The 21,104-nt window shown below is 38.1% G+C and overlaps 4 protein-coding genes and 1 non-coding gene across 5 annotated transcripts; 2 read left to right on the forward strand and 3 right to left on the reverse strand.

The window, feature by feature from the left end:
* The first annotated feature begins 2,655 nt into the window (after nt 1-2,655).
* Nucleotides 2,656-8,624, forward strand: LOC137739051 (homeobox-leucine zipper protein GLABRA 2-like). Its single transcript, XM_068478527.1, has 11 exons — nt 2,656-2,886; nt 3,023-3,315; nt 3,957-4,074; nt 4,178-4,372; nt 4,478-4,852; nt 4,955-5,056; nt 5,177-5,386; nt 5,680-5,854; nt 5,955-6,226; nt 6,320-6,406; nt 6,507-8,624. The coding sequence occupies exons 1-11, from the start codon at nt 2,806-2,808 to the stop codon at nt 6,885-6,887; spliced, it is 2,289 nt and encodes a 762-aa protein (XP_068334628.1). The 5' UTR covers nt 2,656-2,805; the 3' UTR covers nt 6,888-8,624.
* Nucleotides 8,305-8,912, reverse strand: LOC137739052 (small ribosomal subunit protein uS17c-like). The gene has a single exon (XM_068478528.1). It carries the CDS (start codon nt 8,891-8,893, stop codon nt 8,432-8,434), a length of 462 nt encoding a protein of 153 aa, XP_068334629.1. The 5' UTR covers nt 8,894-8,912; the 3' UTR covers nt 8,305-8,431.
* A 7,624-nt stretch (nt 8,913-16,536) lies between these two features.
* LOC137740304 (photosystem I reaction center subunit VI-2, chloroplastic) lies at nt 16,537-18,102 on the forward strand. The gene is made up of 3 exons (XM_068480165.1): nt 16,537-16,762; nt 16,873-16,999; nt 17,742-18,102. Exons 1-3 carry the CDS (start codon nt 16,635-16,637, stop codon nt 17,919-17,921), a joined length of 435 nt encoding a protein of 144 aa, XP_068336266.1. The 5' UTR covers nt 16,537-16,634; the 3' UTR covers nt 17,922-18,102.
* TRNAT-AGU (transfer RNA threonine (anticodon AGU)) lies at nt 17,245-17,318 on the reverse strand. The gene has a single exon. It is a non-coding gene; the product is annotated as a tRNA-Thr (tRNA).
* A 165-nt stretch (nt 18,103-18,267) lies between the features above and the next one.
* LOC137738648 (rop guanine nucleotide exchange factor 12-like) lies at nt 18,268-20,856 on the reverse strand. The gene is made up of 7 exons (XM_068478124.1): nt 20,502-20,856; nt 20,289-20,405; nt 20,032-20,186; nt 19,867-19,941; nt 19,493-19,765; nt 19,077-19,397; nt 18,268-18,930 (listed from the first exon to the last, which is right to left on the reverse strand). The coding sequence occupies exons 1-7, from the start codon at nt 20,746-20,748 to the stop codon at nt 18,508-18,510; spliced, it is 1,611 nt and encodes a 536-aa protein (XP_068334225.1). The 5' UTR covers nt 20,749-20,856; the 3' UTR covers nt 18,268-18,507.
* Nucleotides 20,857-21,104: the final 248 nt, after the last annotated feature.

Here is a 21,104-nt window from a genome sequence, read left to right on the forward strand (position 1 = left end):
ACAAAAGAAGCAATCCAAGGTGTTATTTACATATTCACCTCTATTGTCAAACCTAAAGACCTTCATTTGAGTCTGAAATTGAGTAAACACCATTGCACAAAATATTGAAGAATATAGAAGACAACCTCTTATTTTTCATCAAAAGCACCTAAGTTAATTGAGTACAATCGTCAATTAAAGTGACACCCCAGAGGAATCCATTAGAAGTAACCTTAGTAGGACCTTGTAAGTTGTGAGTGTCAAAGAACATGTGCTCACTGTATCTTGACATACAAGTAACTTGGTCAATCCTGGTTAATAGTTAAGAAAATTATGGAGCCTTATTTAGTTAGGTTTAGGAGTCATTGTTTAGTGCAATTAGTCTTGAAAACCTTAATTAGTTGACATAGAATTCGTTACCGTTTAGGACTATTATGATACCCTAATTGATATGGAAAATCCCATGTAATCAGTTAATACGCTGAATTATAGGAATAATTATCAGTATATTAGGAGGTCCCTGCACTCACAGTAATCATCCTTGTTTTGTGCTAAACCCTATTCACTAGCAAAAAGACTTTCGACTGCTTGAGTGGAGAAGACTCTCCTAAAACCCTAGCATCATGTCTTCCTCTTCTACATATAAGTTTATTTCATTTTCATGTCGATTTGGTTATCGCATTCGTGATCCTAATGTCTTGTTGTTGTGATTTTAAAATATGTCTTACAGAGCCCACACATCATAATGTACCAAATCAAATGGCAAAGCAACTTTAGAATCACTTATTGGGAAAGTAGAAATATGACTTGGCTAAGACACAAGTTTCACACTTGGACTCGGAATCATGACAATTAAGAAACAAGGAAGGAAATAGGTGATGAATGATGGATGTCCCAAACGACAATGCCATAACCAAATTGATCTTTGTCAACCACTTTGCCACTTAAAACTTTATGATTACTTGGTTTTAAGACCGTCGCATCCCCTAGATCAAGATGCAAAACCCCACAATTATTTCACTACGACCAATAAACTCTTGAGCTTTAAGGTCTTGAAAATAAAAATATGTGAGGGTAGAAGTGAGCAGAACAATGTAATGTATCAAGTAGTTTTCTTACCAATAGTAGATTGCACTTCATATTAGGGATAAGTAGAGCAATGATAAACTCGGAGTAAGAGATAGCGCCTTCAACCTTCATAGGAAATTGTGCCCGATTACCACTAGTAATATATAGATTACGAACGTAATCACTTAATTCATCAAACGCTTTATAGTCACCAGTAGCATGATTAGTGGCCCCAGTATTAATTATCCACTTCTTTGTTTCAACGAGATGCATAACCACACTATTATTAAATTGGTCCATTAAGCAAAAAAGAGAAATTGACATGGAGAGGAATTGCAGGAATTTTTTTACCAAAAACACTATTCACGATACCGTGGCAGAATCGCGGTTCATGATACTGCATGTAGCACACTACCAGCAATTGTTTCTTTTAAAAATATCTAAACAGAAGTTTGGTACGAACACAACAGATCACAGATCAAGACAAAGGTATCACGAGCTGGTAAGATGAACACAAGCAAAACCCTAATTCAAAAAATTAGGGCATGACAACACAACTTTTTAGACAACCGCGGGCACAACACAAAGGAAAAACTGGGAACGAGATTAGGGCAAAAAGATCATCAAAAGAGAACTGCTATGATGCCAAATTAAGCTGTATTTAAGAAATTTCTGAATAATTATATTATTCTCCAATTGGAGGTGTGTGTGTGTGTGTATATATTTGAATTATATGAGTTACTTCACAAGCTTTTCACTGATATGGACAAAGAACTATTTACAACTTAACTAATATATACAACTCGCAACACTCTTTTTGTGTGAATGTGATTAAACCACCTTACTTGTGAGACAGACGAACACTAAAATTTATTGTAAAAGAGAAGAAGTGAGAGTAACAAACTCCACATAGCATCTATCACTTCCATACTTCCTCTTTTGGGTATTATTATGCTTAAAATGACAAATGATGAGTAGTTATTCAAGGAAAAAGATTTGAGCATAGACACCCAAGAAGAGGAGAAATATGAGTCCCAAAACCACAATCATTCAAAATATCGACATTACTCTTTTATCAATATTGTTTAGAGCTATTGCGGTCCAATCTAAAACCCTTTCATGACTTCATTCGTAATTGCTTTGTTGTGCCATCGAAGAGGAGAGGTGGTGGTTGTTTTGTCATTTTTGAGTCATATATGGAGTGAAAATATAAACACTTCCATCCATCTTTATATATATATATGTGTGCGCGCGCGCGCGCGCGCAAACCCTAATCCGAAGTAACAAATCCCTTAATTTAATTAGTAGTGTATGAGCCAGCCGCCAAACCCTATCCAATAAGCTAGCTAGCCATTAACCTCTAACATTTGAAATGAGGAGGAAACAGAAAATATCGTTGAGGCGTTAGATATATATTCAACTGCTTCAAGTCAAGTTAGCTGGGGTTTCTTCTTTCACATTCCATTTACAAAAGAATATCTAACGGTCAACCCCTACCAGCCCTCCTCTCTCTCTCTCTCTCTCTCTCTCTCTCTCTCGCATCAAATCAAACCCCTCCATTCCAACAGCAAAAAACTAGAAAAGAGCAACTCTTTCACTTCGTTTTGTTTTATATCCTTAAATCAACTACACCCGCCCACCTCTCTCTCTCTCTCTCTGTGTGCGCAGAGCTAGCTAGGTAGAGCCACCATTGCCATCCCATAAAACAATCCCATTGGTCACTGTCTCCTAATACTGAGAACATGCACTACGCTTGCCATGGGCGTCGACATGTCTAACAATCCACCAACTTCTCGCACCAAGGACTTCTTTGCTTCCCCAGCCCTCTCCCTCTCCCTCGTACGTACTTCTTCACAAACCCTCATCCATTTCATTTCAACTAATTAACCCTTTTAATCTTAGCTTTCAATAGTAAGAAAGTTTTTGTTTTGGGTTGCATGCGCTTAATAATGTTTTTTGTATTTGGGTTTTGAAGGCTGGGATATTTCGTGATGCTGGGGCGGCGGCCGCGGCAAGCAGGGAGGTGGAGGAAGGAGAAGAGGGCAGCGGTGGAGGCGGAAGCGCAGCTGTAGGCAGTGTTCGCCGGAGAGAAGACACAGCGGAGATTAGCAGTGAGAACTCCGGGCCAGCAAGGTCGAGATCAGAAGATGAATTTGACGGAGAAGGAGAGCACGACGAAGATGATGCTGATGGAGACAACAAGAACAAGAAGAAGAAGAGGAAAAAGTACCATAGGCACACCACTGAGCAAATCCGAGAAATGGAAGCGTAATTACACGTTCCCTCTATTTATTTATTTTTTAGTACAAGCGAAATTGGAAGACGGTTTAACGAGTATATATGTGTTATGACTAGGAACTCATATGGCCTAGCTAGTCACAACTTCGTTGGAACACTTGAATTAATGGATCGTTTTTTGCAGAAGGAGAATGATTTTCGCACACTTATTCTCTTCTTTCGCACATTTTTGTTTGTTGATTCATTCAACTCCAAGGCAAAAAATTACCACTCTTCCTGTGCAAAATACCATGTTCTAAAGGAAATTGGATTAATTAGGATTTTGGAATTTGAACAATGCACATGGTTTTGTAATTGGTCGGTTTAATCTCTTTTAATTTGCATGCAGCTTTTTTGAGAAAGAGAATGATTACTTTACAATGTACGATGTAAAGATTCAACGAGAGTTGGTGACATTTATTTGCTCATCACAAAAGGAAACATACAAATATTAATTGAAAAGTTAAATTGACAACCCTTTCGGCTCTTTGTTTTACATGCAATTTTAAAGTGCTGATTAGTTTCCTACTTGCAGTGATTTAATTATTAATCACAAGTCAGCATCTGCTTATCAATGTGTTCGCTCTTTAACCAGAATGTGTTAATTAATTGGGAATGTTATTAATCTGCAGGTTGTTCAAAGAATCACCACATCCTGATGAGAAGCAAAGGCAGCAACTGAGCAAGCAATTAGGCCTTGCTCCAAGGCAGGTCAAGTTTTGGTTTCAGAATCGTCGAACCCAAATCAAGGTACTTAATTTAATTAATCTTCTGATAATTGTGATCGTTTCACACCAGCCGTCGGATTATTGGTAATCAAAGAATGGGATATTTGTTGGTCTATTTTACACAGGCTATACAAGAACGCCATGAAAATTCTCTGTTGAAAGGCGAAATGGAGAAACTCCGCGACGAAAATAAGGCAATGAGGGAGCAGATAAACAAATCTTGTTGCCCCAACTGTGGCACTGCAACCACTAGCCGGGATGCCACCCTCACAACCGAGGAGCAACAACTGCGAATCGAAAATGCCAGACTCAAATCCGAGGTTAGAAGTTGGAGCTATTTCTTCAACAACATGAAGACGAAAAAAAACGATCGATCAAATATTATTTGACACATAGTTTGGACTAATTTCAATATATGCATGTAGGTCGAAAAACTCAGAGCAGCTCTTGTAAAATACCCTCCCGGGACATCCTCTCCTTCCTGCTCCGCTGGTCAAGACCAGGAGAATAGAAGCTCTTTGGATTTCTACACTGGAATATTCGGAATTGAGAAGCCGAGGATTATGGAGATAGTGAATCAAGCAATGGAGGAGCTTAAGAAGATGGCTACTGCAGGGGAACCACTCTGGGTTCGGAGTGTGGAGACTGGCCGTGAAATACTTAATTACGATGAGTACATCAAAGAGTTCAACATTGAAGTTCCTGGCAATGCGCGGCCAAAGAGATCCATTGAGGCCTCCAGAGAGACCGGGGTGGTGTTTGTGGATCTTCTGCGACTAGTTCACAGTTTCATGGATGTGGTACACACTAGCACCTTTCATGAAGCTGCAATATACAAGTCTTATTGCTTTGTACTTGCAGGAACTGTAAGCTAACGGTCTCTGGTATTACATTGTTTGCAGAATCAATGGAAGGAAATGTTTCCATGCATGATCTCAAAGGCGGCAACTGTTGATGTTATTAACAATGGTGAAGGAGACAATAGAAATGGTACAGTACAATTGGTAAGCTGAAAATTTTCCTTTTTAACGTCAATACGCAGATCAACCTGTATGCAGCATAAACCAGAATATTCTGCAGATGTCTGATTCCATTAAAGAAAACTCAGTTGAGTTTGACTGCAGATGTTTGCAGAGCTGCAAATGCTTACGCCCTTGGTTCCCACTAGAGAAGTGTACTTCGTTAGATGTTGCAAGCAATTGAGTCCTGAACAATGGGCTATTGTTGATGTTTCGATTGACAAAGTCGAAGATAACATAGATGCGTCCTTGGTGAAATGCAGGAAGCGTCCCTCTGGCTGCATCATTGAGGACAAATCAAATGGCCACTGCAAGGTACGCAAACATGTTTCCAAATTTGATTGCACACTTAGTTACAACTTATGAATAGAAAGTTTTGGATATCAGAATTTAAACACCTAGACACCCCGAGTGAGAAAATTTTGGATATCAGAATTTTATATGAGCAGTGAGTACCTATATGAGTATTTCTTTTGACAATTGACTTTGGCCAGGGAATGGAAAACAACACAAAAATCAAAACAGAAACACAGAGGTGAAAAGGATAGAATCATGCATTGATTTGTAACGGTGCAAACCGGGTTATATGATCTAATGATGGTCTGCAGGTGATCTGGGTGGAGCACCTAGAATGCCAGAAGAGCACAATTCAGACCATGTACCACACCATTGTCAACAGCAGTCTAGCATTTGGAGCAAGACATTGGGTAGCAACGCTGCAACTGCAATGCGAAAGACTTGTTTTCTACATGGCAACCAATGTTCCCATGAAGGATTCAACTGGTATGTCGAAGTTAAACAGACTTAAAAATGCATCTAGTACAATAACTAAATGAGGGTAATAATCGAAATTAAATGCTTGGAATTAATTACTGAATATTAGGTGTGGCCACCCTTGCTGGGAGAAAAAGCATTCTAAAATTGGCACAAAGAATGACAACGAGCTTTTGTCGTGCAATCGGAGCATCAAGCTACCATACCTGGACTAAGATCTCAAGCAAAACAGGGGACGACATAAGGATTGCCTCCAGAAAGAACTTGAACGACCCAGGAGAGCCTCTCGGTGTGATTTTGTGTGCTGTTTCTTCAGTATGGCTGCCCGTCTCTCCTCATGTGCTCTTCGATTTCTTAAGAGACGAGACTCGCAGGAATGAGGTTAGTAAATGTGAAACAACTCTACTAATCTATAATTAATCATGTTATAGCACCACAATTGTTAATTAAATTTTCTTGTTCCCTAATTGCTAGTGGGACATTATGTTAAATGGAGGACCAGCTCAAACAATTGCAAACCTATCCAAGGGACAAGATCGTGGCAATGCTGTTACAATCCAGGTGGGTTCTCTTTCTTGATACACAAGTTAACGACCCCTTATTGTTAATCCGAAATCTTTATAATTTCTGCTAATATATATTTTGCATTCCAAATGTTCAGAGCATGAAATCAAAAGAGAAAAGCATGTGGATACTACAAGATACCTGCATAAACTCTTACGAGTCGATGGTGGTCTACGCTCCAGTGGATATCACTGGAATGCAGTCTGTGATGACAGGATGCGGCGCGAGCAACATCGCCATATTGCCTTCAGGGTTCTCGATTCTTCCTGACGGGCTGGAGTCGAGGCCGATGGTCATCACATCCAGGCAAGAAGACAGGAGCAGTGAAGGAGGAACTCTGCTGACAGCAGCATTTCAAGTCTTGACAAATTCCTCCCCCACAGCCAAGCTAACAATGGAGTCTGTGGAGTCTGCCAACACACTAATATCATGTACTTTGAGAAATATTAAAACAACCTTGCAGTGTGAGGATGGCTGATCGGAGTAATTTTATTAATTAGCTTTAGACATAAGTTAAATTAAAAAATTTACGGTTTTCATATAATTTTATTTCTTTCTTTCTTTCTTTTTTTTTTTTTTTTTAATTACCAGTGGATTTAGAAATGAGTCATTTGTGAGTTTGTCTATTCGTTTTGGTTGGAATGGAGGACTTGGGACTGAAGGCAAGATTTGATTTATAGTCTTTCAGTTTCCTTGGAAATAACTATTTATCAATGCAAAATTTGGCAAATTTAGTTACTATTTGCATTCTTGCAATCTGAAATGACTCGGTTTCTTATTATTTAAGCGCTATTTACTCTAGCCTAAGCTACAGAGAGGCGGATTCAAACTTGAGTTCAAATGGGAAGGGGGGCATTGCCATGGCCAACTTAGATACGCTCAGATCTGCAAAGTGAAACCAAACTGGGTCGTCTAAATTTAACTAGAAGGCCTTTTTCGCCTCAAGAAAAACACCAACACTGCTGGCACAGAATGATTACAGACAATATACGTTGAAGAACTGGAGACACCTTTCTTACTGCTATGAATTTAGCACAAATTTTCTTTCCATCTATAGACTTGCAGCAATATACATTGAAGAACTGCAATTTTGATAAATTCCAAATTAGGTTCCCAAATGCCATGATTAGTATTCCCTTGACAAACAAATCTGCACTTGTCCAGGTTAACAAAAACAAAACCCGTATTCGGTTCTGTAGCATGAACATTAACCTTGGTTTTTATGATTATCGTATCTTTAGCAGTAGTGGCGACTGGAAGAGTAACTAATTCAAAACTCAAATGTAACAGAAGCAAAACAACTCCGGGCAAAGGCACCTGCTCACATGAGCCGTCTAACTTGACAATAACACAGCTCGGGCTTGCAAATAGAAACACAAGCACCAAGAAGAATTAGGCGGAACACTAACTGAAATCCTACATTGCACAGACTTGCAACAAACCGGCAAATTATCAAAGTCACCTCAAGGTAATCAAAAGTGCACTCCTATCCTATGGCTTGGCTTTTTTTATCAAAACCCAAATTCCTAAAGCCAGAAAGTATCAAACTTTACGACTTCCCCCAAAAGCATATATGCCTAAAAAGTACCAATTTTTCACATTCATCAGCAAGCACGAAATATTCTTTCATATTTTCCAGTGAATTTCAAACCCAGAAATCTTCACATTTAGGCCTTCTTTTATTTACATTCATCCCACTTGTTACCCTACTCTTGTATCTGTTAATCCAAATTCATTCAAGAAGCACTCGTCGAATCCTCGATAAAATTTGGCAATTCAAACAAATTCCACACAATGCAGTACTCACGACAATCCCCAACACCAACATTTTAAAAATGCAGTGAAAATTAAGTGCTGCTTAAGGCATCTCATCAAAAACCCATTGATGATTGAGATTACACTAATTCCAACCAAAGGAAGCTCAAGATTTCATTAATTTTCACCAAATTACACTAAATTCGAAACATTCTCATTAGCCCAACTCACAAAATGCACAATCAAAACGACAACATAGACCCCACTCTAAACCTGCAGAGACTCCAAAGGAATCCCGAGCTCATTCGGCACGTCGCCTTCACCGGACTTGCCTTTTGAATTCTTGGCAGGGACCGGCACAGCAAGAAAAGTCTTGGTCTTGCTAATGGGTCTGCATTTTTCAAGCTGGACAACGTCCCCAACCTGGAACTGGTTATCCGGGTCGTGGGCCTGGTACTTCTTCTTCTTCCTGACCCGCCTCTTGTACTTGGGGTGCGGAGCGAGGCGGGTGACTTCGACGGCGACGGTCTTGTCGCTGGTAGCGCAGACGACGCGGCCTTGGAGGTACTTCAAGGCTCTGATGGGCGGGAGGAAAGTAAGGCGTTGTGGGGTCGGGAAGGCGAGGGAGGAAGTGGGTTTGGAGAGGGGGGAGAAGGGGGTGGAGGAGCCATGGAGGAAGGGGGTGGAGAGCTTGGGAGAGGGGTGGAGTAGCGAAGCAGTGAGTGACATCTTTGCTTTGGTTTGACGTTTGAGTTTGGAATTTTGGGTATAAACGTGTGGAGGATAAGGGAGATTGGATGAGGTGTCTCTCTACGATATCTTTTGGATTGGGATTTTAGGAATTTTACTCCTCTATGTTGAAATTTTTCTTTGGAAAAACTGAAAATGGTGTTTGGAGTTGGATATAGAACTCGTTTAGATGTACTTTTAAAATGACTGAAAACGTTTTTTATGAAAATATTTTTGGAACAAGTTCTTAGTAAAAATGCAAGTAAATTCTGAAAAAACACTTAAAGTGCTTTATGAAAGATGCACGTAAACGGTATTTCTTGCATAAAGCACTTGAAGTACTTTTAGAATTCAAAAATATTTTCTCTAAAAGCGTTTTTAGTCATTTTAAAAGCATATCCAAATGATCTCATAATTATCACGACACCATGTTTATATTTTAGATCAACAAATTATTGATCAATTAAGAGTTCGTATTTAATTGGGATTTTAAATAATTTTAATGAGTTATAAAATTATGAAATTTGATGGAATTTTAATGCAAATTTGATAAATTTTATGTGAATTTTGAGTTATTCTCTTAACTTCTCATGCAGAATTTTAATAGACTTATTCGTAAGCATGGACCATATTCCGGCTCTTATCAATCAACCTAGATCGGGACGACACTTGATTTTCCGTGTTATTGTTATTGGGCTGTACGTTGGCTTTCTAGTTGGTGGACTTTGGACTTTCTTATTACTAGCCTTCGTGCACAGGATGAAGCGCGTGCAGAAGATTTTTTTTTTTTAATCATGATGTGTTACGTGCGATTTAAACATTTTAAATGTATTTATATGTTTAAATTAACAAAAGGAAAGTCAAATATTTAAAGTAAATGGATGCTGGAAGAAACCTCTCATAAATCAATTAAAACAGTTGAATTCGTATAATAAAATCGGTCCCTATAAAATTTATATTAAGAATAGAGAAAATAATATTTAATAAACAAATTATTGAATCACATAATTGTTAGCCCATTGTGAGGCTAAGCCCACCCCATCCCTCTTCGTATAGATAATATCGTTTGTTAAAAAAAAATCATTTGACAACTAATTTAATCAAATTATTATCTGCGTGCGAAAGACTTTTTTTATAACCGGCATTATACGCCTCTTAAGATGTTTTGAACGTGTTTAAAAATAGAGAAAATAATATTGAATGAACAGCTGATTGAATCATATTATTGCTATACTATTGTAAGGTACTAATTAAAAAAAAAAAAAAGTACAAAAAAGTAATTATTTAAAAAACACTGTTAAAATGACAAAAATACCACTAAAAAGTAAAAACACTATTCACCTTTAGTGTTGGTTTTATATATAGATAGTTATTGAAATTGTATTGTAAATTCACCTTCCGGTACTAATTCTCGATTATACATTTTTCCTTGAGAATTGTTATTGACACTTCAAATTTCTCATTTTACACTCCAAATTTTCTATATTTGGAAATAAAAATATACTTATGAGGAGTGTAGAATGAGATTTTTGGAGTGCCAATAACACTTTCCTTTTTCTTACTTTAAAGCCCTAACTAATAATTATTTTTTAAATAAATGATGTCTATATGGACTTTATATGTTGATCTTGTGAATTGTTAATTGTGCTCCAAAAAATCATTAAGGCACTTCTCTCTCTCTCTCTCTTCCTATGACTTTTATGGATGACAATAACACATTCCTTATACTACCCGAATAATAATTATCAATTCTAGTGAAATTATAAGTATGTTTGAAAATCATATAGTTTTCAGTTTTAATAATAATTACCAATTCTAGTGAAATTATAAGTATGTTTGAAAACCATATAGTTTTCAGTTTTTAGTTTTCATTTTTGTGTTAGAGATACGTGAGAAACACATGAGAAACAAGTTATATAGAGGAGTTGAGGAACTATGGTAGCAGATATGTAGAAAAAATGCATATGGAAAGGTCCACAAAATAAAAGGTAAAAGCCAAAAACCAAAAACTATTATAAGTTGTTTTAACTTTCAGGATTAAATTTATTTTTTTATTTATTTATTTATTTTTTTTTTTTTGTTTGTGTTTCTACTCCTTCCTCTCAATGTAACCTCATTCATTCGCCTATATTTTCTCATATCTCAAGCACAAAAAACTAAAATCTGTAAATTAAAAACAACATAATATGAAACGTCCTCATATTGTCATTTGAGAAATACTAGAGAGACTAAATTTGTAGACAAAGTTTTGAAAATTAAAGGACATGAAAGTTGATGATTGGTTTATTACTTAACACATTGATAAACGTGCTTATTCTTATTGGAGACACGTCATTTAGTTTGTAAATTTAATTTCTAAATTTAGTCTTCCTAGCATTACCCTTGTCATTTTCCTTGAGACCTTAGCAACTTCTCTATTGATTTAGTTTTTTATTAGGAAATTAATCTTGGGCTTTTAATGTCACATCCTGGCCCGGGGCGAATCACTTCCCGGGCCCGCTCCACCACCGTACCATGATATTGTCCGCTTTGGGCCTCGACCACGCCCTCACGGTTTTGTTTCTCGGAACTCATACAAGAACTTCCCGATGGGTCACCCATCCTGGGAGTGCTCTTGCGCGCTACTCGCTTAACTTCGGAGTTCCTACGGAACCCAAAGCCAGTGAGCTCCCAAAAGGCCTCGTGCTAGGTAGGGATGAGAATATACATATAAGGATCACTCCCCTAGGCGATGTGGGATGTCACAATCCACCCCCCTTAGGGGCCCGACGTCCTCGTCGGCACACCACAACCAGGGTTAGGCTCTGATATCAAATTGTCATATCCTGCCCCGGGGCAGATCACTTCCCGGGCCCGCTCCCCCACCGTAGCACGATATTGTCCGCTTTGTGCCCCGACCACGCCCTCACGATTTTGTTTCTGGGAACTCACATTAGAACGTCTCGATGGGTCACCCATTTTGGGAGTGCTCTCACGCGCTACTCGCTTAACTTCGGAGTTCCTACGGAACCCGAAGCCAGTGAGCTCCCAAAAGACCTCGTGCTAGGTAGGGATGAGAATATACATATAAGGATCACTCCCCTGAGCGATGTGGGATATCACATTTAAACTCTTCACTCTATTGATTTAAGCATCCTCGGACTCTGTGAACAGATTATATTTATATATTGTATAATGCTAGAAAATTAATTTTTTAAATCGAAATTGTAAACTAAATGATGTGTTATTAATATAAAATAAGCATATTAATTAACATTTAATAATTCAATCATCAGAATCCACATCATTTGGTTTATAAAATGGGTAATACTAGGGTGACTAAATTTGTAAACAAAATTGGTAAACTAAATGATTTGTCACCAATAGGAATGCGCACGTTTATCAACACTTAAGCAATAACCTAATGATCAACTTCAATGTCATTTAGTTGACAAACTTTTGTCTATAAATTTAGTCTCTCTAACATTACCCTTAGAAATTTGATCTATCTAGCATTATCCTTAGATTATATTTCTATCCTAAATAAAGATAATTAAACCTATTTTTCTATAAATAATATTGATGTGGGAAACATTATTCTTTGTGAGATATATCGTCTGACATATTATGTTAGTCAAATTGTCAGCAAAAATTAATTTATTCATGTAGACTTTTGTTTGAAAATGTTGTTCGGCAATCTAACATATAACATGCTAGACCATTTGCGTAAGAAAATTGCTGCAAAAACATCAAATAAACTAGTTTCTAGTATATATAGAATACATGTTCTGATTCAATGACTATATATTATTAACTACCAAATTCGTGGTTAATTATATATTGGTTTGCAGTAGCTCATACTCTAGGAATAAACCATTGCCGGAACGTGATGGAAAGGTTTTGCCCAACAAGTGATCCTACATTGTCACCCTTCTACTCGTTGTTGCTACAAACTATTTGTTCCAATCATTCATTGTCATCTGGAGCATGGGCGAAGCTACAGAGGAGCGAGGAGGGGCGCCCTCATTGGAATCAAGCCCAAGATCGATGGTTCCACCCCTCTGGTCCCGTTGGAAATGATGGAGTCTCGGCTACTTCTCTAGTTTCTTTGCTGTTGCGCATAGCAGCAGCAGCGAAGGGTTATAATTCTTTTTGAAAATTCCTAGGCGGAACAACGTTGTTTTGCTTTATTGAGATAAAAAAAAAAAAATGATTATAGTGGGAATCACCGGTCCCCCATTTCTTCTTCACACTTACTCACACCCTGTCCCTTTTACGAGAGCAGCAAAATATGCTCCAAAACTCGCAATTCACAAATATACCCTCAAGTTCTGACTTGTTAAATTATATTGGCAGTGTATTTAATTTTGTATTTAAATTATATTGGCAATGTATTTAATTTTGTATTTAAATTATATTGGCAATGTATATAAATTTTAGTCTACAATCACCTAATGTAGATTAATAGTTAGCACATAATTCAATCTCTTACATATATGTAAATATTCGATAATTGGTAGTGTTCATTTTGATCGTTTTCACAGTAGTGTTCATTTTAATATTTTCAAATGAGTAAAAAAATGAAGAGTCATATGTATTTGGAGTTTACCTTAAAAAAATGAGAGCTTTAACAAAACACTTCCAATATTGTTCAATTTTAACGAAAAACCACATTTATACCTTTCTCCGGTACTATTCATTATACCTTTAAAAAGGGCTTTTCATTAAAAGGGAAGTTTTTTTGGATTTTTCGTTAGTTTTCCTTAAAATAATAGGTCAACTACAATTTACATTGTTCACATTTGGAATGATTTTTAAAATGGGTCACGAAGTTTTAAAAGTCTCATAATGCATCATAAGATATATTATAAGTGTATTAATTTTTATCTTCGGCCTAATTGTATGATAATTTATTAAATTGATGACATTGTGAGCTTGAGAACCTTATATGAGCTAACTTGTAAACTATATTTGCACCGGATTGACAAAAAACCTCTTTAATTTAGGATTATTAACCTTTTTAAAATTCGACTTCGACGAGTATTTAACCGAAATCGTAGGGTGATTGGTGTCGAAAATGTGTTTTTTTGGATGACTAATCAGAAAAAGAAAAAAAAAGTATTTCGAATAGAAGAATTTGCAACGATCAATGACAAATTTTTTCCTCGAAAAGTTTTTCCGACGGCTCAATACCTTTTCCTACAGCATTTTACCCTTGCTAATAACGTGTCATTATGTAGTGAATGAGCACATTATGGAATGTTTTCATGACATGAAACCTCATCAGCCACAATTTTTACCCTTTCAAATTTCGCACATCCCCTCAATAATTTTTGGCTTCGCCACTGATCTGGAGATAACGCAACTACCACAATCTTTGACAACCGCTATTTCATGGCATCGAAAAGAGAAGAGGGCTGCTCAGGATTGACTCCGCGATTCCCAAAGACCCGAGGACGCAGCCTCATGTTGGTTAAGCATGGCACAGATATAGGCCAGTTTTTTTTGTAAGTTCTCATCTGGCTTCTTGAAGCTCTCAAGCTACAAGGTGTTAGTTGGAGAAGATGGCGACATTAGGAAGGACTGAAGGTATAGAAATGGCTATTGGTATGTGACAGGGCTTCAAAGCAACACTTCTGACCTTTTAATAAGCTCTTTGAACCCCATTAATCAAATTACTATAAATATATCTCCCTTTAAAATAAATCATGTATCGGTAGAGTTGTAAATGAGATGAGTCGAGTTTTATTGAGCCAATTTATGCTAATAAATTGCCCTCTCTCATTAAATTTTTAAATATAAAGAAATTCACAAAAAATAAAAAATAAAAAAACCCACTCCCTTACCTAACTTTTTTTTTTTTAAATAACTAGCATTTGCCTACATACTTTGTGTGTATAAACACATTTTTTTTAGAAAATGAGAAGGAGAGTGTGTCACATCCCGGCCCGGGGCGGATCACATCCCAGGCCCGCTCCACCACCATAGCACGATATTGTCCGCTTTGGGCCCCGACCACGCCCTCACGGTTTTGTTTTTGGGAACTCACGAGCAACTTCCCAGTGGGTCACCCATCATGGGATTGCTCAAGTCCCCTTCTCGCTTAACTTCGAAGTTCCTACGGAACCCGAAGCCAGTGAGCTCCCAAAAGGCCTCGTGCTAGGTAGGGATGAGAATATACATTTAAGGATCACTCCCCTGGGCGATGTGGGATCTTACAATCCACCCCCCTTAAGGGCCCGACGTCATCGTCGGCACACCACGGCCAGGGTTAAGCTCTGATACCAAATTGTCACATCCCGGCTCGGGGCGGATCACTTCCCGGGCCCGCTCCACTACCATAGCACGATATTGTCTGCTTTGGGCCTCGACCACGCCCTCACGGTTTTATTTTTGGGAACTCACGAGCAACTTCCCAGTGGATCACCCATCATGGGATTGCTCAAGCCCCCTTCTCGCTTAACTTCGGAGTTCCTATGGAACCCGAAGCCAGTGAGCTCCCAAAAGGCCTCGTGCTAGGTAGCGATGAGAATATACACACGAGAACTTCCCAGTGAATCACCCATCATGAGATTGCTCAAGCCCCCTTCTCGCTTAACTTCGGAGTTCCTACGGAACCCGAAGCCAATGAGCTTCCAAAAGGCCTCGTGCTAGGTAGGGATGAGAATATATATTTAAGGATCACTCCCTTGGGCGATGTGGGATCTTACAGAGTGAGAGAGAGAAAGAGAGAAAACATGGGAGAGTGTGAGGTTTTTGTTTTATTTTAAATATTAGAGATATTTTAACATCATCTGTAGGTGAGACTTCAATAAAAAACAGTAAAATTTAGACCTGTGAAATTACATTATTGCCCATCATATATTTTTTTTTTTTTTGTGATAGAAGACAATAAGTTGTCTTTTCACTCTCTTTTGGTTGACAAAAAAGATTTCATTAAATAATAGAGCTTATTATTTTTTTCTATTTTTTGTTTTTTCACATAAAAAATCAAAAGAATAAATTGTCACATGCGTACGCGTGTGGCAAGAGACTAGTTAGTAATTAAGAGACATTCTATAATAAGGATGTCCTTCTTTGAAAGAAAGGAAAGCATAGTTTTTAGTGTCAAAACCGTTTAGCTTTTAGGTTCGAAAAATATCAATATTGAGCCATTTCTATGAAACGAAAAGGAAAGGAAAGACATGCCACCAATTGGCTAAACAAGTAATTGTTGAGCCCTTCACTTATACAAATTTTCGTTTCAAATTTATCTAAAAATGAATTTTCGTTTCACATTTTAGATTCTCAATATTTTAAATTTATAAATAACAACATTATACATACACTATATGAATGAGGAGCTAAAATATTCACGATTTGATATATATTTTTTTTACATCCGTTGGATCATCATCAAACGGCTGTTATGAAATAGCCTTGCAAATGATGTATCAAATTCTAACCACAATTATTATCATTCGCAGCTACTATATAAAAGAACAAGTCACGGCTCTCAGCTCATAAAATATGCAGTAGATTTGTGAACATGATCCAACAAGGATAGGCTTATCCAGCTTCAGTCCAGGTGGCAGCCTGTAAGTGAAGTTCAATATCCTCTAAACACAATCCATCTCGGCACGTGTTATGCTAAGATCCATGCAAAAGATTAAAAAACCAATCACGCTCCTTAACCCAACCGAGAAACAGAAGAACCAAAAAAGGAGAACTAGTAAGTCCAGATACTCAAAGAGTAGCAGTAGACCAATATTATTGTTAGGCCATGGCATCTTTGGCAACCCTAGCAGCTGTTCAACCTGCCGCCATTAACGGCCTCGGCGGAAGCTCCCTCACCGGAACAAAGCTTGTTGTGAAGCCCACTCGCCAGAGCATCAGAACCAAAAACATCAGGTACTACTCCATGGATATTTGAAAATAGTAAATGCTTGTTGTTTCTTGTTCTTGTATGCATTGTGATGGTGTGTTGAGTGATATTACTGGTGTGGTCTGTGGTGGTTTAGGAGTGGTGCTGTGGTGGCCAAGTACGGAGACAAGAGCGTCTACTTTGACCTTGAGGATCTGGGCAACACCACCGGGAAGTGGGACTTGTATGGTTCGGATGCGCCTTCACCCTACAACCCTCTTCAGGTTCTGAGACTAACTTAAGAGTTTCTTTCAATGTGTTTATCAGTTAAAAACAAAAGTGGAAAAATGGAAAGAAAAACTAATGAAAAATGTTTGAAAACTTTTAACGAAAATGACAAAATAAAGGGTAAAGTGAATAGCACCAAAATTAACTTTTTAGTATAAAAATGTGGTTTTTCCGTTAAAGTGAACAATACTAGGAGCTTTTCGTTAAAGTTCCCCAAATGAAAAGAAATAAAAACAAAAAATGCTTTCATTGAGAGTTGAACTCAAGACCTCCCGCTTACTAAACGGGTGCTCTAACCAACTGAGCTATGAAAGCTTTTGTTGACAAACTGTTAATTTATCTTTCACTAGTTTGTAGGGAAAAATTTATCGATGTTTCTTGAACTAAAGATCTATTTTTCTGTTTTTAATCTGTTTAAGGAACCATCTTTCAAATTTTAAACGTGTCAATTTGTCTTCATCGTCAAGTTATCACATTAAATGTTCGTTTGCTCTATTTGAATAGATGAAAATAGCCGTCAATTTAACAAATGTGAGAATGGCGGACAAATTGACATATTTTAAACGATTAAGTATTCGGTGCCAAATTAAAATTCAAACGCTTAATCGAAGTGAGGCATTCAGTTCATGGGACATTGCTAAAATTTTCCCTGCATTCTATCATGATCAAGAGATATTTACTTCTTGACCTTTAAGCAAGCATTGTTTGAGTCAATTCAGTTGTTGAATCTGACTGCAGAGCAAGTTCTTTGAGACATTTGCTGCTCCATTCACCAAGAGAGGCTTACTCCTCAAGTTCTTGATATTGGGAGGAGCCTCCACCATTGCGTACCTTAGTGCCACTGCCTCCGATGACATTCTACCAATCAAGAAGGGCCCACAACTTCCACCCAAGTTGGGGCCACGTGGCAAGATCTGATTCTTATATGGGATTTAATCCTCATTTTCTCATGCCTTTCCTCGTGTATGTGTAATTGCTTCTCTACTTTGTAATTGTAAAGTACGTTTAATGCACAATTAAAACCCCTAAATTTGGCAATATGTTAAGGATATTTGGGAACTGCTATTTATATTTTAATAGATTATTGTTCGATCGTTATGATATTTTTTTTTTTATCTACAATTGTCGACGTACGATTTCAATTTAGTACCTATTTCAACAAAATAGATACGGCAATATGAAGAAAATCGGTGAAAAAACATTGCAAACATTGTGAAGAATCTGGAGTGCGAACAGGGGAGGAACAAAAAGATATGTCTAAGAGAAGTCATCAAAATTATATTTTTTTTTTGTCAGTCTACAAACCCTCATTGGCTTTCTTCCTTCTTCTTCCCTATTGCACAACAAGGAAGGAATAGAATGAAAAATAAAGTCATCACACAACTCCAAGGATGCCAATGAGTGCTGTGAAATTCACATTTGAAGGCTTAGGCTTACCGTATCTGTCTCGGTCAGTTCCTCATTTTCTCGCTCTTTCTTCTCAGATTTTCCCCTGTTGGCGCTGTTAGTGGCGTGCCGTTGGACTTCTCAATCCACCCAAGGTCTCTAGATAGGAAACCTTCTTGTTGGTCACTATGTTTGCAAACTTCTGCATATGTGGATGCTTAATCTCACAAGAGTCTGTGCCTTCATCTGCAGCATCCGGGTGCTTTTTTGGCTCGGTCTCAGATTGAACCGCGCCCCAACCCATGAAATCCAACAGTGTCATTGAACCGGGTGTCTCCCCACCGGCATTTTCTTCCTTTGAAGACCTATCCGGAGAAGTTTCGACTGTAGCGTCTCCTAAATAGGGCCGTTTACAAGCTACATGTGATGGATTCTGAGTAGCAAAATCAGCATATAGTACATCTTCGATCCGCGACAAAACTGTGAACGCCAAGCTTTCTAGTATTCTTGAATAGCTCTCCAGAATAGCCTGTCCAACATCCTGTAAAGCCAAAGAACAAGCATATGCATAAGTTCATAAGCATGATCAAATACTTCATAAGTGATTCACTTATTTTTCTGCAGTATTTTGTGTGTGTAAAATGTGCACTAGTACTGGAAAAATCAAGGCATAAATTATGTCCTTACCGCGTTGTATTGGATTTTACTAATGTCGAGTGACGATTGAGGGATTCCAGGGAACCTCTGCTTGAGGAGGAGTAAGATTGTCTCTGCTCTCTCTTCAAAAAGTTCTCTCTTCTCCAAGCTCACTGCAGAGCCCCAACCCGATTTCCCATCTTTTTGGTTCATCTTTCTCTTCCATATCACCATGGAAGCCTCCATTTTGTTCTTGAGGTCTAGAATTTTGTGCTCTGATGATAAGTCCATGCTGCAAAGAAATTGGTCAGGATCAAAGAAATCAACTGTAATGCTCCGGTAAATTGAGTCACCAAGACTTGCCCTCCCATTCTGCACAAAATCGACAATATCAGAACCCGGTTAGAGAACTCATCAAGTCTCATGTAATGTGACGCAGCAACGAGGATAGTTCCCTCTTTCTTCACCTTGGGGAGGGATTCAATGTAGTTTTCGGGGATCTCCATTTCTGTTAAAACTTGAGCATTGATGGCCATAGCTGCTTTAAGCACTTGGTTGACGCAATCTTTTTGATACTGTATGAACTTTCGTGCGGCATCTGATAAACCATTTGGTGGAACTTTAGGCGTAGGTAGCCACCATTTGTCATCTTTTCTCTTTGCAGTTCCTTTCTCTTTCTCATCGGCATCTTTGGATACATAATAGAACTCTTGCTTTTCTTGGAAGTTATCTAGACAATCCTGCTAATTATAAGTTTTGTTCCAGAAACATAATCCATTACCACGTAAAACATTGATCCGAGTCTCATTGAAGAGAGTAAAAAAGGGTTAACAAGACTTACAATAAGCATTGCATCGAGCTTACGCAGCGCAGGGATGTTCATGTGAAGATCTGTTCGTTGCCGAGTCACCATTATCTGTTAATTCAAAACACACATATTCTTAAGAAAATGTGAAACACGAGTGCATACGCGTATGTGACATGGAACGAAAGAGAACAGATTTACCTCCATGTTAGTTCCATCCTTGCCCTTCTGTTGTGAAGGAACAAATTCAACTATGTAATCGCTGACACATAATAACCAATCTATTTCTTTTCTCCACCTCTTTTTCCTGTCGGCGGACATGGGTTCTAGGCGAGTTTGTTCCCCAAAAACAGAAGCTGCATTGCATTCGGAAAGTAATCGTGAGCGATATGCAATCTAGGAAAAAAAAAATCTGCTTCTCATTGCACTAATACAAACCATATTGATGGTATACATACCGGCAAGATTTGTAATAGCATTCGACAATGCCAACGCTGACGAAACGCCCTTACCTCCACCGGACATATCTTCACCCAGCAGCAATTTGGCGAACCTCTCCTTCATCTGTTCCATATCTGAATCAAAAACCCAACAAGCAAAAAATAATTAATAATTCAAGAAGAAAATGTATGCAGCAAAGTACAAGTTATATACGGCTGACAAATCATCACCTGTTTGCTGTTGCTTTTCTCTGGCTTCTCTAGCGGCGGCTTCCTCTTTGCTCAACCTTGATTTAGGGCCTTGAGCTCCATTACTACTTCTCGACGAAGCCTTCTTATCATCATCCTGAAATTCTAAGGCGGTAGCACTCTCGATGCTCAAGCTCTTTGCATGCCTTCCGGTATTCTCATACATTCCCTTGAAATGATACAATCTAGACTTGTAATCCTCTTCTTCTTCTTCGAGCGCCCGAACCATTCTCAGCTTTTTGGCGAAGACTTTTATAGAATGAACGAGGGAGAACAAGGCATGACTGCTGTTCAACCTATTGGGAGGGCGAGGAGGGAGAGATGGATCTATTTTGTCGGTTACACGATTTCTTGCCGGAGAGGGAAGAGAGCTTCCAAATCCAAATGACTTAAGAAACAAGACTCGTTAATCTTCTTGGTTTTTGTTGTTGATGTTGCTGTTGTTCCTGTTGTTTCTTCTTCTTTTCTTTTTTTTTCCTGAGAAAATGGTAAGTTTTGACAGAAATGTGGAAGTGAATGATTGGGAAGATTTGATGGGTTAGTTAATTTCGTTTTCCTTTTTTGATATTTTTCAGTTGGGTTGGA

This window comes from Pyrus communis, chromosome 7, assembly GCF_963583255.1.
Source record: "Pyrus communis chromosome 7, drPyrComm1.1, whole genome shotgun sequence".
Lineage (NCBI taxonomy): Eukaryota > Viridiplantae > Streptophyta > Magnoliopsida > Rosales > Rosaceae > Pyrus > Pyrus communis.

Excerpts from the sequence above, each read along its gene's own strand:
- LOC137739051 (XM_068478527.1), top strand. The coding sequence starts at position 2,806 with ATGGGCGTCGACATGTCTAACAATCCACCAACTTCTCGCACCAAGGAC. Across the intron at positions 3,316-3,956 it reads CAAATCCGAGAAATGGAAGC|GTTGTTCAAAGAATCACCAC; the intron begins GTAATTACACGT and ends ATTAATCTGCAG. Across the intron at positions 5,855-5,954 it reads TCCCATGAAGGATTCAACTG|GTGTGGCCACCCTTGCTGGG; the intron begins GTATGTCGAAGT and ends ACTGAATATTAG.
- LOC137738648 (XM_068478124.1), bottom strand. The coding sequence starts at position 20,748 with ATGGTTCGGGCGCTCGAAGAAGAAGAAGAGGATTACAAGTCTAGATTG. Across the intron at positions 19,942-20,031 it reads AGGATGGAACTAACATGGAG|ATAATGGTGACTCGGCAACG; the intron begins GTAAATCTGTTC and ends TTGAATTAACAG. Across the intron at positions 19,766-19,866 it reads AGCTCGATGCAATGCTTATT|GATTGTCTAGATAACTTCCA; the intron begins GTAAGTCTTGTT and ends TATAATTAGCAG.
- LOC137739052 (XM_068478528.1), bottom strand. The coding sequence starts at position 8,893 with ATGTCACTCACTGCTTCGCTACTCCACCCCTCTCCCAAGCTCTCCACC.
- LOC137740304 (XM_068480165.1), top strand. The coding sequence starts at position 16,635 with ATGGCATCTTTGGCAACCCTAGCAGCTGTTCAACCTGCCGCCATTAAC. Across the intron at positions 16,763-16,872 it reads ATCAGAACCAAAAACATCAG|GAGTGGTGCTGTGGTGGCCA; the intron begins GTACTACTCCAT and ends GTGGTGGTTTAG. Across the intron at positions 17,000-17,741 it reads CACCCTACAACCCTCTTCAG|AGCAAGTTCTTTGAGACATT; the intron begins GTTCTGAGACTA and ends ATCTGACTGCAG.